The 17,117-nt window shown below is 49.3% G+C and overlaps 1 protein-coding gene across 2 annotated transcripts in view; it reads right to left on the bottom strand.

Moving 5' to 3' along the window:
* TRAPPC8 (trafficking protein particle complex subunit 8) overlaps positions 1–17,117 on the bottom strand; it is a 1,257,619-nt gene that overhangs the window by 682,230 nt on the left and 558,272 nt on the right. For both annotated transcript variants that reach the window (XM_085605699.1, XM_085605700.1), the window contains one exon: positions 8,309–8,414. In XM_085605699.1, coding sequence (XP_085461825.1) covers positions 8,309–8,414 — 106 coding nt within the window. The remainder of the gene's footprint in view (positions 1–8,308; positions 8,415–17,117) is intronic.

The following is a 17,117-nucleotide window of genomic DNA, read 5'->3' as shown; positions in this document are numbered from 1 at the left end:
AGCATCCACCAACACCTCATTTAGATTACCCTTGTCCTCCTCAGACAACTTAGGGAGAATCTGTTGCGCAGAGTCCATTAATGCGTGAATGTACCTGCCCAAGAGACAAGTGGCGTTGGTAGATTTTAGTGCCATACTGGCCGACGAAAAGACTTTCTTTGCAGATTGCTCCAACTTCTTAGAATCTCTATCTGCAGGAGCCTGCGAAAAGGCCCCTGACGACTGCTTCTAGCAAGAAGCCTGCACCACCAGACTTTCAGGGGAAGGGTGAGAGGACAGAAAAACCGGATCCCCAGGAGCAGGACTATACCTTCTTGAGACTGTTCTCGAAACTGCAGGAGCTGAAAGAGGATTGTGCCACACCTCAAGAATTGGCTCAGACAGAGCATCATTAAATGGTAAAAGCGGCTCAACAATCGAAGATGGAGAGTGAAGAACTTCAGTGAGAAGATTAGGCTTATAGTCCGCTACAGGAAGCTGTAAATCCAAAACTTCTGCAGCCTTCCTAATAACTGTATGGTATGGAGCAACATCCTTAGAGGGGGAAGCATTTTGAGAAACAAAGTCCCACTCAGGGGAGGTGTCAAGGCCACTTGCCTCACACAAGTCCTCAAAAACAGCCTCTGTATCATACACCTCTCCTTCCTCCCTCTCTTCAGCCTGGTACTGCTACTCTTCCACTAACCTCTGTGCCTCTCTCCTTGAACGTAACTTCGGTTGTGGCGTCGGCGGCGTCAACGGGTCCGGGAGCGGCATCGAAGGTGGATCCATAGCCGGCGCCAATCGAATCCGAGAGGCTTCAGGGGATGGAGCCGGGGACTGACCATACGGCGTCGACATCCTCGGAGCAGGAAAAGACCAGGACGACGTCGCTTGCATGAACGGCATAAAGGGGGCATGTGGATACTGATGAGGCACACCCAGAGTATATGCCAAGGGACCCATGGGACCCGAAGGTGCTCCAGAGGGGTACGATGCTCTGGTGAACACAGCATACATGACATTAAGGAAATGCGACGGATCAGAACCTGGCGTCGGAAACTGAGGGTAAGAACCCGGTTCCGATCGATGTACCTCTGGAGTTGGCGCCGCTGGAGTCACAGGAAGAACAGCCAGAGCCGAAGGAACCTCATCATCAGCCGGATTCGTCGGTGAGAATCTCGGCTTCGTAGCCTGCTCTGGGGTCCCCTTATAGGAAGGAGATTGAGCCGGAGTCACCTGAGGAGACTCTGAAGGTGAAGGGGAAACAAAATCCTTCTCTCGACGCCGAGGAGCAGGAGAAGGGGACCTCGACTCCACCGGCTTCGACGACAGACGTCGAGAAGCACGTCTCCTCTTCTTATGCTTCCTCTTGGAGTCGTGCGGCGTCGAAGTCATGAACACAAGGAAAACCTTCAGTAAATGTATGTAATCTGGGTGGGACATAAAAGAAAAGCAGGAAGCTTTTTCTATTGTGAACATTGTATTAAATATGGATTTGGCCAACATTAGTATTATAAGAGTAGATTCTAAGTGTATGTAAGTTGAGACTGACTTGTGCTTGTCTTATAGCACATCACTCTCCCAGCTGAACTAGCCTGGCCTATGCAATAAACCTGTTTGTTCTCCCTTTTGTTGCAGATGTGGTGATTAAATGATTTGCACTGCTTAAAGAATTTTTTCCCGACAAAGTCTTTTTAAGAGGGAAAACTGTTTTTAAATGTATATTTAAATTTTAAACCATGTGTATTCCTTAAAAGTAATATGGAGGCGTGGCACTAGATAGCGGCCGAGTAGGACATGCCTGCTAGCCGCTGCTGTCCTTCACCTGGGCCCCAACCTCACAGCTTCTGACAGCAAACCTGGGAAGGCGTAGTAATCCCGCCATCAACCCCGGTGTTCGATTCTGCAGCGATCCGGACCTGGAGGGGGCGAGATGCTGACACACGCGACCCAGAGATCCGCGCCCGCGGTGTCCGCGTCATGAGACCTTTGAATCACCCGGCCGAGAGCGGAAGCACGTGGTCTGTCTGGAGGCCGTCGCAGTCTCCAACACACTGCTTGGGTGGAACAGACAGCGGGACCCCGGCAGGCGTGCGCTGGTGCCCTGGAGCTGAGGAGTCGTTCTCCTGCTGACAGAGCCGGATTGGCATAAAGGGGCCGTCCATCAGAGGACAAGCCAGACCCGTCTGAGCTGGTGGTTACTTGGCGTGGGTAGGAGCATCCCATCCCCCCGTTCTCAGGGCCCACCCAAAAGCATGTGGAGAAGCACTGCCTGGCACAGGTGAGCACAGCCGGAGAAAAAAGTGAGACCTTACCTCACCACTACGCCTGGGCCCCCTCCCCACGCCACTGCAGCGGCCGGCCATAGATCGTCAGAGGGGTGCAGATAACAGCAGTGGCCGGCCCTCGGGATGGTTGCCTTGGTTTGCAGGCGTGGAGCGGTGTAGAGACCTGGACCCTGGCACGCAAGACTGAGCAGTAGCAACGCAACCTTTCCCAGGCACAGGGAGGCAGCATAGGCCTGGAACTTTGGCGACCAGCCTCTGGGGCACGAACTCTACTGAGCCCCAAACGCGACCGGAGGAGCTGTGGGAGAGAGGCCCCAGGAGTCGTGGAGATAGATGCGGTATGAGTGGGCCATTACCATGAGCAACTCCTGGGTGTAGCAGGAACTGTACTTTTGGGCCTAAAGACAGGCCGCAACGGGCCTAGAGGGCTTGCAGGAGCAGCCTGCCAGAAAGGGCCGAAAGATTGGAGCGAACAGCGGAGCGGGACTGCGAAGATTGCTCCCCCCCTCTACTGAAGAGTTGACAGCACACGGTGAGAGGAGCTCACGCGGGCAGGCTCTGGGACTCTGCAAAGTGGCCTGGAGGAGAACGGGGAAGGGGGGGCTTCCTGCACGGCCTCCGATAGTCTGAAAAAAGGCTCCTCAGCGAGGGTGTTTCTCAGGGGGGGGGGTGCCTTCCGTGCCCCCACGGCTCTACGTCGCGGCCTACACCCCCAGCTCTAGATCATACACCCAAGCCTTGGGCACAGAGGGAGAAGCAGGGTCCTTCAGTCATGGCGACCAATAAATCTATAAAAGAGCGATCAGTCAAAGACCTCCTCCTCAAGTCCAGCGCTGGAGGGGCGGAAGCGGCCCGGTCCTCGATTGGGCACCTCGCAGAGCACGATCTGGGCGACGTTGAGGGACCAGTCAAACAAGGTTTCCTTGAATCCTTATTTGCTTCGCTTAAAGGGGACTTCCATGCCATGAAGAAAGAAAATTACCAGGAACTCCAGGAGCTGAGAAAGAACATCGAGTCAGTTGGTGACAGAGTTGATACGCTGGAGACAAAGGTTTCTTCAAGGGATGAGGAGATTGACCATCTTCAGCAAGAGGTCCTCCGCCGTTCAAGATCAGCTACTAGACCTACAAGGCCATGCGGAGGACCTCAAGAATCGCTCTCGACCAAACAATATAAGGATTCAGACAGTTCCCCAGGGAGTTGAAGAACAAGACGATGAGGCTTTCGTGGAGGACCTCTTCCGTCACATATTGGGTGCCCCCCGGAGTAGAAGATTAAACTGGATTGGACCCATCGGGTTGGGCTCAAGAGGCCGGCGACGGCTCCTCCTCCAGACATTTCAACGTGTGTCCATGACTTCCAGTTATAAGAACTGATTCTCCGGAAAGCACGAGATAGGCACCCTACAGACATGTGATCGTCCAGACCTTCCCTGTTTCAGGACCTAGCGGCCTCTACTCTGCAGAAACTGAAGGATTTTAGGTCGGTTACAGCCTTCGTGCATTCTAACGAGATCTCATATTCCTGGGGGTACCCCCTTTAGAATAATTTTTAAATGGAATGGCAGGCTCCAACAAAGGAAGCAGAGTCGTTACTCAACATGCCCGGAGACAACGAGGAGGCCCCAGCGCAGAAGGGTGACGTGTTGAATCTGAAATATGGCGTTGAGTGGGAAGGTACCCACTACGCCTCCGCCCTGACCCTGAAATGATGGATAAAGAAAGGAAAGCAGTCATCGCAACATTGGAAGAGGACTCAGCCACCGCAGAATGAAGGACACAATGCCCAGACACCAGGGGAACGATTTTCTCTCTTTGAAAGAATGACACCTCCGGGGCTCTGGAATTGGGGCTCAGGTGGGATCGGGGAGGTGTAGGGGTTCCTGCTGAACATCTCTCGCCTCACCATGGGGTTTACAACCCAGGACATTCATGACCCTTGTAAGTGGTCAGTTAGTTTGGTTTGTTATTGGGGTATCGGGGCTCTCTCCTTCACTGCCTACATATGGGCGATCTCGCGGATGTATGCACCAAGGCGCCCAACGGGTATCTTGGACAGGTGTGAACACGGGGGAAGGGGTGTGTCCTGGTTTTCAGGTCCTTTATGTGGGTCTCGACACAAACTACCATGACATCCGAGGTTAAAATCCTGTTGCTTAATGTAAAGGGCCTTAACAGCCCAATTAAGAAGCGGTCAGTCCTGTCCTTCTTAGAAAACTCCGGAGCCCCTATATGTCTCCTCTAGGAGTCACATCTTCTTGTGAAGGACACTTACAGATTGCAATCCAGGGCATAACCCCACCAGTTGTTTTCATCTCACTCCACTAAGACAGCTGGGGTAGCTATACTTGTCTCCGCTAGGTTGCAGCCTAAAATAGTTTTTAAGGAGGCTGAGATTAAGGGCAGACATCTAGCATACACCTGCACGATGCGTCAGCATACCTTCACAATAGCTACAGTTTATGTTCCCAACAATGGGCAGGAAGGGTTTCTCCGAGGGGCGGTTCAGGAGCTGTCTGGCTCCCCAGACAGAGCAGTACTGCTGGGAAGAAACTTCAATTTGGCCTTCGATGATGATCTGGATAGATCTTGTCAGGGCATAGGGCAGACAGGGGCCCTCTCTGGGAATGGGAGGCGGTTTTTGACTGAGGCTGGGTTCACAGACGTCTGGCTACTACGCCACCAGTCTTCTAGAGAGTATACATTCGATTTGCACACCCACAAAACGTACTCCCGCATTGATTACATACTGATGTCAGATACATTGACAACAGACACAGAAGGCAGAGATCTTCCCATGCCCACTGTTTGATCACTCAGCCGTGTGTATCTCCCTGGTTCTACAGCACTATAGGTCCCCCCCCCCCCCCCCCCCCAACGTCTCTGGCTCCTCAGGGAGACGTTGCTGCAGCGCCACTCTGTAGTTAAGCAGGTCACCAAAACCATAACTGATTATCTGCCCATTAATGACACTTCAGAAATGTCAACGGCTGTTGAATGGGAAGCTCTGAAGGCGGTGGTCAGGGGAGAGCTCTTAGCGATCTCTGCAGCGGACAATAAGATCAGGAGAGAGAAAAGGGAGCAACTCTCGAACAAAGTGGTTAAACTAAAGCGTATCTGCCAAAGAACGGGCGCCCATGAGTCTGGAGGCAACTCAAGGCAGCGAGGGTCCAGTTAGCAGGCCTGGATATAGATAGAACGGAGTACGCTGCCCTTCGCCTCAGACACGCCTTTTACATAGGGGGATAGATGCGGGAGGCTAATGGCCAATAGACTACAGGCACAAAGACAGGCATCTCACATCCCCATGGAAACTGACCAGCTATGGCAGGAACATGCCGCCGATCTGGACTTAGCCAAAACTTTGACAGTTTTATGCATCCCTATACGGGGCACAGACACTACCGAAGGAAGGCCCAGCTCAATATCTACAGGAGGCGAACACTGCCAAATTAGTTCCGAGTCAAGCGGAGGACCTCGACTCTCTGATTAAGCTGGAGGTCATTTCTGCCATATCCAAATTGAAATCACATAAATCCCCAGGTCCTAATGGCTTTAAGTCTCTCTTTTATAAAACCTTATGCACAATATTGGCCCCACTGCTGGTAAGAGTTTACAACTCGATTGGGGCGACCAACCCTTTCCCCCCCCCATCAATGTTGGAGGCATTAGTTACGGTGATCCCTAAATCAGGCAAGGAAACACGACAATGCGCTTCTTTTCGCCTAATTTCCCTTATTAACGTGGACCTAAAAATATTAACTGGGATATTGGCCCGGAGAGTCTCCCCTCAACTACTTGGGCTGATAGACCCTGATCAGTTGGGTTTTGTCCCTGGACGTCAGTGCTCGGACAACACAAAACGCCTCCTGCACTTGGTTGATAAATCTGAAAGCTTCCCAGCTGAGCGTATGATTCTCTCGGTCGACGCTGAGAAAGCGTTTGATAGGGTCATTGGCCGCATCTTAAGGCGTCCCTAGCTCATTTCGGTTTCCCGCAGCGCTTTACTGACTGGATTCTCAGCAGCTACTCTAATCCCTCCGCTTCAGTGCGGGTGAACGGGCTCATCTCAAACACCTTTTCTAAGGTGATCCACCCCACCCTCCTAGCTTGGGATAAGGTAGCCAACTCACGGGGCCTCATGACCTTCTCCTCCCCCATCACACCTATAGCGAACAACCCAGACTTTGCGCCAAGGGTAGACACAACAGGGTTTACACACTGGACCAAAGAGGGCCAGCACTCTGTAGGAAACCTCTACGATACCACGGGCCTCCTGGCATTTATCGACTTTCGCAGGAGGCAAGAACTCCCAACGACGGAAAGCTACCGCTATACACAGTTCCGTCACTGGGTAATGTACCCTGCGGTGTGGGAAGGGGGCGAAAGACACCTCACACCTTTCGAGAAGTGGCTACTAACGAGGCATATGGACACCTGATTGACATCAGATTTGTATAAATTCATAAAGCGAACCCCGGACAGTGGGAAATCTCTTGATCAACTGCGATGGAAGGCCGAATTGGGTAGGTCAAAGACACAGAAAGAATGGTCAGATATATACTATAGAGCTCGACACACGGCGCAAAACATAGCAGGTATTGAGTCAGCCACGAAAATGGCTACCTATTGGTATTTAACTCCTCGGCTTCATAAGGGCAACCCATCCCGGAACCCTTAATGCTGGAGGTCCTGTGGTTCGCTGGGCACTCTGACTCACTTGTTATGGGAATGCCCTTCCCTGGTGGATTACTGGAAACAGACACTAAATGACATTGATTCCCACTTTGGCACCCAAATTCCCGGCTTCCCAGCTTACATCCTCCTGGGTCTCCCCATCCCGATCACCTTCCCACTCAGGGCGCGAAGAGGCAGGCAAATGGCATTATCACTGGGGGCAGCCATACAAAACATTCTGTCCCACTGGGGAACTACAACGATCCCAACCCGATTGGGACGGGTTTATAGGTTGTGGGGCATACGTGGGATGGAGAAGTTCTCATTATCACTCAAGAACCCAGCTGCCTCCTTCCACAACCTGTGGGAGCCCTTCCTAAAATTGTTGACCTCTGAGTTTACCGAACTTACTTGCCCCAAATATCTAAGACTACTACGTTTAGCAGACCCACCTTCTAAGGCGAAGACGGAGGAGTATACACAATAGTAAACCCAACTACTTGAGGCGTTTGATTATGGTAGCACCCGGTGGAATTTTGTTATGGATATTGTTTTGATGGAAGGAGAGGGAGGAGGGGGCGGGGGGAGGGGATCTTCACCTGTTCCTTGATCTTCTTTTCTATTGATGGCGGTCCCGTAGTCGGAATACACAATGATATGTACATTACATGCTTGTTCTTGGTCTGCCAATTTAACTGATTGAAATCAATAAAATAAATCTAAACATAAAGATATATCGATTACTTTGTAAAATGGAACTCACAGTAAATAAAATTATGCATTTTGAAGCTTGAATGTGTGCTCGAAACCCGAAAAAAAACGTTTTCTGGCACATTATTGATCTGAACACAGTATTAGTTTGGTTGGGTTCGAGCTTGGGCAGAATGATCTGAATCAGTAACTCACTATTGTTTCCTGCTTGAATGTTCACAAGATAACAGTAAAGAAAACCAGCTAGTACACATCTTATTTGGTACGCAAAGTATAAAAGTTTAAACACTGAGAATCTGAGGGGATTATTTAGAGATTGTGGGACATCATTTCAAAAATAGGCGGTGTCCAGTCTGACCTCTTTAATGTATATACGCAAATATACACTTGAATAAACGTAAACAGGGCGGATGGAGAATCCACCAACTTTTGGATGATGTCCTGCATCTGCCAGATTCTAAACATCCCCCTGGGTTTTGTCTTACATTAGCTCAACAGAAATGCCCATGTACACATGTACAGTTAAAAGCTGCCTAACTTCAGCATCTATTAATGTTAAACAAAAATGTTCTGCTTTTCATACTTCGTTCAAAGTTAAAGATAATTTTGAGAAAGAAAATAAATCAAACATTTTCAGACAAGGGTTCATACCTCACTAGTTAATCTTATCAAGAGAGCTGCGGCTTCCGAATATTTAAGTTGGCTTTTTAAAATCTCAGCACTAAGCAGGACACATCTCTCAGCTAATATCATATTTCTAGGAGGAAAAAAGTCAAAGCAACAGATTCAGCGTGTAAATTCAGAACAGAAAATAGCTAATTCTCACTGTAAAAAAACAATATTTGGTTAGAAGTATTCAAAGTTAAGTGAAAAAATTCATAACGCAAGAATACAATCACAAATCTGGCACTTAGTTTGACAACTGTAACAGAACATGCAGACTGCTGGGAAATGCTAATTTTGCAAAATCACAGACTCAGTGAATGCCCAACACTGGAGCTGTTTCTTATTCAGTAAAAAATTAAGAAATAAAGGACTGTGTTCATCTTAACAGCAGTGCATTAAAGAGCATTAACAAAATCCGCAGGCACTATCTGGACCTGCTTTTCAAGAAAAACCTTTGGTCTCCGTCACCTATGTTTCCCATCTTCAACACACAGGTTCTCTGGATTTTCTCTATTATCCTACGGGGCAGGCTACCTCAGAAAAAGAGGCATTCTACATTTAATACAAATGCCATGTCAGGACTGGAGGCGAGGATTATGCTTATTCTTTCTTCACTTTAATACAGCAGCCATTCAAATTTAAACAAACCACTATTCTCATGAACCATAGGGAATGACAACACAAAAACATTAGAGTGTCCAATGGATAGCTAGTCCTCCTCCAATGCACCAATCACAGGGCTCCTAGGAGTATGTAGTCCTCTGTCCCACTTCAGTCTCTCTTTCTTCACTGCTTGCAGCCAGATAAGTGCTTCCTTTTCGCTCTCCTCATAACTTATGAGGTTGTTTACTGGGAGGCGTTTTTTTTGCCATACTATCATTGTGCCAGTTGAATCTAGCGTTCCGCTATATGTGTGTGTTGTGCTTTTATACTCTGCATGCATCTCTGGCATAAATTGTTTCACGCTCAAGCGCGCCACGCGTTTGTTGTCAGGCACGTTTATAGTGTTTTGATGATTTATTGCTGATGCGCATTGCTAGTTTCGTGTATGCGAGCGTTTACCGCTACTCGGTTTGCTCGCCACGCCGTGGGAGCCTTCATTCTCCCTAACAGCCATTGCTTCTGTGGTGTGGGCTCGCGGCACCTCCTCCCGCCACCAGAGGGCGCCCGTGCTCTCGTTCGTCGCGCGTCGCTGGCATTCAGCGCATTGCTGCAACGGAGACGCGTGCCGATTGGAGCCTTGCCTGCCAGTACGCCCGTGTGTGGTCTGTTTCCTGCTAATAAGCAGTATTTCTTCAATTTACGCCCCCACGAACGCTCGCGTATACAAAGTGAGTCTGTGCCTGCCGTTAGGCAGTGTTTTGACCGGCGGTGTGTTCCCGCCTTGGGGGGTCCGTAATTCACTAGGCCTTTGACATGCTCTAAATAGAGTCTGTATTGGGACAAGCTACTTTTGGCAGGCTGCCCTTTATTTCTACTGCACCAGGGCTGACAGTCCCAGGGTTCTGCCCAGTTTAAACGCGAGAACTGCCCGCTTTGCATTCAGGCTGACACCCAGCCCCCTTAAGTTGAGGTTACCCCCTCGTGCATTTACCCACTTACCTGTGTGGCGCGTCATCTTCTGATCTAATGGAAGTGTATCAGGATGAGCCCTACCAGGATTACCAGTGGGAGGAGGATCCCCTCACTTCCCTTCAGTGGGATGAGGACTTTTACGATGCTGTGGACAATTCTATGCATAAAGCGGTGGAGCAGGCCATGGCGCCCTTAGAGGACCGCCTGTTTTGCCGCATTGAGCAGGCTTGCGAAAAGATAGCCAGGGCGTCCCAAGCCCTTCCTGCTCCTTCGCCCAGCGCCGGCGGAGCCTCCGCCGACTCTCAGCCCCCCCGCCTGCTAAGCGCCCTTGAGACTCTGGGGTGGATTTGGATGCTTTCAGCCGACTTAAGCAGGCATTCTTAGCGAGCAATCCCAAGCTGATGCCCTCACCGGCCCCAGGGGATGACGTGATAGACGATGCGGATGACTATGCTGGTCCGGACCCCTCTTCTGCCTCACAGGACCTCTGTTCTGACATGCTTGATCCTGATGACAGCCTTCATCCCCGGTCCTCGGACTGGGCCCCCCTCAGAAAATGTGGCCCAGTACGTGGCCAGCAGGATCCGCCGGCCGTTAGAGGCCACAGCCAGAAGCTGTCAAAGGGCGGAGTGCCCCCGTCCTTCGTTGGAGGGGAAAGTGGGGGCTACCCCAGAGATAGACCCAGGGATGGCCACTTTTCTTCAAAAAATTGTTAAGGACCCCAAGAAGGGTATCGAAAGATCCTAGCGTGCTTGCCAGGACAAGCTCCTCGATGCCCTAGGCCCTGCTACGAAAATATTGGACATGGCTGAGGAGGCCATCGCAGACACTAGTGGGGAGGGGGCCTCCGGGAATGGAGAGGTACAGAGGAGATCTCCTACTATATCGGATTAGAGGGGAGCCGGGGGGATTGGGTGATGCCTCACTTGGGTTCTCCATGGTACTGTACTAAGATAGACTACAGAGTACGTTACAAGGAACTTACTGCCTGGCCATATATTCGGCCAAAGAGTCATGTCGGAGGAGTTGTGGGAAGAGGGAGGGGGGAGGGAGTTATTGCGGAGTATAGCTGATAGCTTCAAGCTGAGTTACATTGATCATGAACTGGACCTGTTGAGTGAGAGCCCTTTTACTCTTATGTCCGCAATCTGGCCTCGCATGAAGGCTTGCTGATGGACCTACTGGGGGACTATATCGCTGGGTTTTGGGAGGAGTGATTAATCAGTAAATATGACAATGGGTGCCAGTGGAGGTGTGTGGTCTCCACAGGAGCATCAGCTGCACATCAATTGTTTGGAGCTCCTAGCAGGCTCCTTTGCGATCAAGTGCTGGACCAAGGATTCGGTCCGATCCTGTGTTCTCCTCAAGATGGACAACATATCTGCCATCCGGTAAATCAACCATCTTGGGGGCACACGTTCGCGTGCTCTGTCGGACCTGGCAGCGAACTTCTGGCAGTACTGCCTGGATCACCATGTCTCGGTGACTGCGGAGTATCTTCAGGATCAGGACAACCAGGTGGCGGATTTCCACTCGCGCCATCTTCACGATGTGAGCCTGTGGAAACTTCATTCTGGAGTCTTCGCGGACCTTCAGAGCATCTGGGGCCCGTTCTCAGTGAACCTTTTTGCCTCCCGCTTAGACTTCCAGCTTCCCCGGTTCTTCAGCTGGAGGCCGAATCCTATGGCGACTGCCACGGATGCGTTACTGCAGGACTGGCGGGAGGAGACGGGGTATGCCTTTCCTCCATTCGCCCTGGTGACGAGGGTCTCTGCTCAGGTTCGTCACCAGAGAGCAGACGTAGTGCTGATATCGCCGATCTGGAGATCTCAAGCCTGGTTTCCATTTCTTCTGGAACATTCTTCATGTACCTCTAATGTAACCATGCATTGAGGGCTCTTTGCCTAAATAGAGCTTGAGAAAATCTGATCACATCACAAGCAAACTGTGCCACTTTCTGATTACAGCGTCCATTACTGATAGAAGGACAGTTAAGGAGGTCGAAAGTCTGCTGTAGGGATATGTTTGTAACCTACGTGCCATAGTATGGTAGTTTGGTGGGCTTTTGAACCTGCTACCACATACAAGGTAAAAAGAGACCTGCAGCACCCCTGCTCCGATTCCACTGGGTTAGATTAGTAGGCCAAGTTTTTCTTCAGTGATCTGTTTGCAATGTGCCCGTCTCAGGCTCCAAAGCCAGTATGCTAGTTTGAAGGTTTGATGTGAGAGAGAGAGACAGAGTGAGAGAGAGAGACAGAGACAGAGTGAGACAGACAGAGACAGACAGAGACAGAGTGAGACAGACAGAGACAGAGTGAGACAGACAGAGACAGAGTGAGACAGACAGAGACAGAGTGAGACAGACAGAGAGAGAGTGAGACAGACAGAGAGAGAGTGAGACAGACAGAGAGAGAGTGAGACAGACAGAGAGAGAGTGAGACAGACAGAGATGGAGTGAGACAGAGACGGAGTGAGACAGAGATGGAGTGAGACAGAGACGGAGTGAGACAGAGACGGAGTGAGACAGAGACGGAGTGAGACAGAGACGGAGTGAGACAGAGACGGAGTGAGAAAGAGACGGAGTGAGAAAGAGACGGAGTGAGACAGAGACGGAGTGAGAAAGAGACGGAGTGAGAAAGAGACGGAGTGAGAAAGAGACGGAGTGAGAATGAGACAGAGTGAGAGAGAGACAGAGTGAGAGAGAGACAGAGTGAGAGAGAGTGAGTGAGAGACAGAGTGAGAGACAGAGTGAGAGACAGAGTGAGAGACAGAGTGAGAGACAGAGTGAGAGACAGAGTGAGAGACAGACAGAGAGAGACACTAGTGAGCGTGAATTAGTGCAAGGAGGTGTGGAGTTGTTGGTATCTTTATTGCATGTTTAGTAGTTGATATAGTCTAACTTAACTCCCTGGAGCAACAGGAAGGATTAAAGAGAACATTTTTCTAACCACAGGAACACTCTAACTTGAGGTACTTTAGCAAAAAACAAATTGTGTGCGTGGAGTCTGTGAAGAGGTTGCGAGGACTAGTGGTTAGTCGGGCATTACTGGGTTGTGCACCCGTGCGCAGTTCGTGTTGATATTTTTCAGTTAGTTTATGACACACACAGTCTGAGCAGCAGGGAGCAAGAGAGAGGGTCGTTTTAGAGCTGAATATAACTAAGGTGTGCAGGTTACAAGACTGAAAGGAGTAAATTTCACTATGACAAAGTACTTGAATTCGGCTGCTGCAAGGCGATTAGTGACTCAGAGCTCATGGACACGCTACTACAGAGTGCTGGGGCGTCTCTTGCAAACGCTGCATGGCTCCTGTGCAAGCCAACATGCAGGACATTCTGTCCCAGGGGAGTGTTAGGGGTAATTGGCCAATTTTCTATTCTATAAATTCCACCAGTTCCGTTGTAGCTTCTAAATACACAATAGTTACAACTGACGTTAGAGCATTAGTGGGAAATGCTTTTCTTTGTTGTCTCCTGGAAGAAAGCAGACAATGTGTGCCCCCGAATGCGCAACATGTAATGTGCCAAAGGGGGAGGGTGCCAGGCGCCCTCTGATTGAACTGATGTGGTTTGACCCCTACAGTTAAACTGCAAGTAATGAGCTGCGAGAAACATCTTAGGAGGGGCTTTGGGGAGAAAGAGACAGGGCCGAGAGGCGCTTGCAGGACGTGGCTGCACGAAGCAGTCACGATCCAAGCAGTTATTAAAAAAATAGCAGAAAAATAAGGCAAAGGAGAGAGAATGAGACTAATACTGTTAACTCGTGTCACATTGTGTGTAATGTGAGGCACATACTATATTAGCCCACCAATGATTGAGTGTCCGATTCGGGACACTGGAATTTCTCTTTGTCTTTACATATATTATGTAACAGCACACAGCAGCTTACTGTTCACCACCTCAATTCTCATCCGGGCAAAAAGTAGCAGACTTCGATCAGGCACTTTGCAGGCAACGGATAGCAGTTTCTGTCGCACTCTTATAGAGGAAATTAATACAATCCACATTTCCGCCCACCACTTTTAATATTCACCAGCTTTCACAGGCAATATGCGGTAAAATAAACAGATTGCTCGTTTGTTCTAATGCTATTGTGTGGTGATACTGAGTGCGGGAATTTTAAACGTTTACGCCCCAGTACAATTCTTTAACACCACATTTAGTATAATATACGTCACTGCATAGCTGAGCTCCACTTTAAAAAAACAGTCCGCTCTAAACCCCAAGTTAACGCGTTCTGTTTTCTCTTCTGGAATCTGAACAGGGCACTCGGTAATGCCGTTATTTTTACTTCAATCCGCTGAGCTCTCAGCAGGATGTGTGCATTGCCTCTTCCCTTCGCAATCAGCAAGATAAAGTTAACTGTATTTCTACCCCCCGGATGCCGCAAGCTCACTTGGCATTAGCCTGGAAACATTAATGCCCCCCTGCCTCCTCACCCCAGTTTCAGGTCGCGCCACCATCAGTGAGATATTTGTGCTATCCTCCTGTGTTAAAATTGAGATATGTTCTGCACGTCCACCCCATTGATCTTAAGGAAGCAAGACGCCCGATTGCTGAGATTGCCGCTTGTTGAGACTGAAGTTTCAGTCCCCCAGCCAATCACTGGCTAGAGCCCAGCCACGGGCTGCTAGCCAATCAGACGCCTCAAAATCGTTTGCAGCTCCCTGCCAGCCTTTCTGATTGGCTGTGATACCCAGAGTGTCCACAGCCTGTATCATGTACGCGATTTAATGTCTAGTTGTCCGTCGGACAAAATAGACATTACATCTTCTTGCCCGAGGTAAAAATCAACATGGTTCGGGCGTCGGGCGATATGATTTCCCCACCCCTGCTCCTGAGCCTCGCTCCTCCCAACTGTGGGACATTAATCAGGTCCTCAATTTGTTTTTGTCCTGGCAGTCAAACAGGTTCCTGTCCAGAAAGGAGTTATCTGCCCAGCTGGCTATGCTCCTTTGCCTCATATCCTGCCGGCGCGTTTCAGATGTTCGAGCCCTGGATGTTTCGTGCAGGATCTTTTCTTCCTCCGGGGTTACGTTCACGGAAAGGCGGACGAAGTGCGGGACAACCTCTATATCGTACCCTGCCTTCCCGGACTCCCCTAAGCTGTGCGTCGTAGCCTGCCTTAAGGCTTACGAGGAAATGTCGGAGAAGTTCCGTCCCCCAGGTGAGCGGCAGTTGCTTATCGCACTTGGGAAACCTCACAAGGCAGTCTCCTCCACCACGATTGCCCGTTGGGTTCGTTGGGTGATGCAGGAGGCTGGAATTGACCTGCGGGCGTTTGGTGCCCACTCGGCCAGAGGGGCCATGGCCTCTAAAGCGTTTGCCCTGGGAGCTCGTCTGGAAGACATTCTCAATGCAGCAGACTGGACTTCCGACTCCACCTTTAAGCAATTTTATTTTAAACCGGTGCTGGATATGGCACACTTGGTGGTGAGCAAGCTTTAAACGAGCATAATCCTCGCCTCCGGTCCTCACATAGAATAAAAAAATTCCTAGCTAACGTAACGGAAAGTGTCAATCCTATTAAGGACTCGGAGGCGAGGATTATCTCACCCAGGGTACCTGTTTCGTGGTTACCTTTCCCACCCTTGTAATGGGGTAAGTAACTGTTTTTCCTGTTTCGTAATTCTGTAGCGTGATCATTGATTTTGTGTGGTGATCTTCTCTTCCTGGCAGGGTTAAACCTGAGCCACTGCTGTCGCTTACATTGTGCTTTGCTACTGCAGACGATGCCGGCAAACAAGACTCATGAGGAATTCGGGCTGGCTGCCTTAGTGCGTCGAAAGAGGGAGACTGAAGAGGGAGAGAGGACTTCATACTCCTAGGAGCCCTGTGATTGGTGCACTGCAGGAGGACTATCTATCCATGGACACTCTAATGTTTTTGTGTTGTCATTCCCTATGGTTCATGGGAATAGTGGTTTGTTAAACTTTGAATGGCTGCTGTATTAAAGTGAAAAAAGAATAAGCATAATCCTCGCCTCTGAGTCCTTAATAGAAATGAAACTTTCTGTTACGTTAGCTAGGACATGTTTCATTCTAATTCATTACTCAGACTTGGTCACTTACACGTACTTGTTTAATTTCAGCCAACGGTTTCAGGTGGGGCCCATGGGCACCAATTCTTGGGACCAGCTCTTATTTTTCCTAACGAGACTTTGACCCAGAGCAATACAGAGAAAACAGAAAAGGGGAAATAAAGAGGTAAAAATAAAGATGGAAAAACAAAGCAGGATGAAAAAGAAAATCTGAAAGAATGAAATAAAGGGCCATGGAGTGTCTGGTGGTGGACGAAAGAGGCATAAGGTGGAATCAAGACTATGCAGCCTTGGTATATGGCGCCCCCAAACATTTGATAGAGTTGGCCGCAGAGTTCAGAGCAAACTTTGGGGAATGGCAATTATTGTTCCACAAACTAATCGATTTAATTGCTTTATTCGAGATTAAAAAAAACTCATAAAAGCATGAAACATCTATAACATTTACAATCTCTTATAAAATCTTTAAAATGATAAAACATCATGGCATCAATAATATTGAAATTCATCCATGAAAACTAGAAATCATGTCAAATGCAGTTATTTAGCCAGTATAAACACAAAGAGACTAGATTCTCATTGACTGGGGGAACGGGCAATGGACTAATATTCATTTCACCTAGCCTACTGTTAGGCAAGTGATTTCCTTCTAATAGCCCAAGCCCAACCCAGAAATTTAGCAACTGCAACAGCAATGAATGTTAAGGGACTGGTGCGAATAATCCTAAGAGCGATGCCGCTCTCTCTCGTGCCTAGCTGTTTGCACCTAGCCCTCAGCCAGACACGTCGGGGGACTGAATAAGCACCACACACAGAGTAAGTGGGCAGTGGTCTCAGTACTTGTTTTACAGACTGGGCAGGCTTGGGAACTACCCTCTGCCCATCTTCCAGTTAGTGATCTAATTGGGAGAGACCCCACTCTAAGCTGGAAATATAGCTTCCTATCTAGGGGTTTGGTTATAATATCCCAATAGGGCTCAAGGAAGGGGGAAGCTTTTACTTCAAGAAATAGTCCCTCCATGGTAGAAGAATCGGCTTCGTTCCAATCCCGATGTTCTACCATTTCCCAATACTTTGTTTTTATAACTGCTTTAGTCGGGAACAAGGCCTCCTCTGGATTCTCCCATAGCTCATTCATGCCTAGAATCCCCAGCATTCTGCGCAAATCCCCCAACCAACCT

Source organism: Triturus cristatus, chromosome 5_1 (genome assembly GCF_964204655.1).
Source record: "Triturus cristatus chromosome 5_1, aTriCri1.1, whole genome shotgun sequence".
In the NCBI taxonomy this organism is placed as follows: domain Eukaryota; kingdom Metazoa; phylum Chordata; class Amphibia; order Caudata; family Salamandridae; genus Triturus; species Triturus cristatus.
This window is presented reverse-complemented; position numbering and strand designations above follow the sequence as displayed.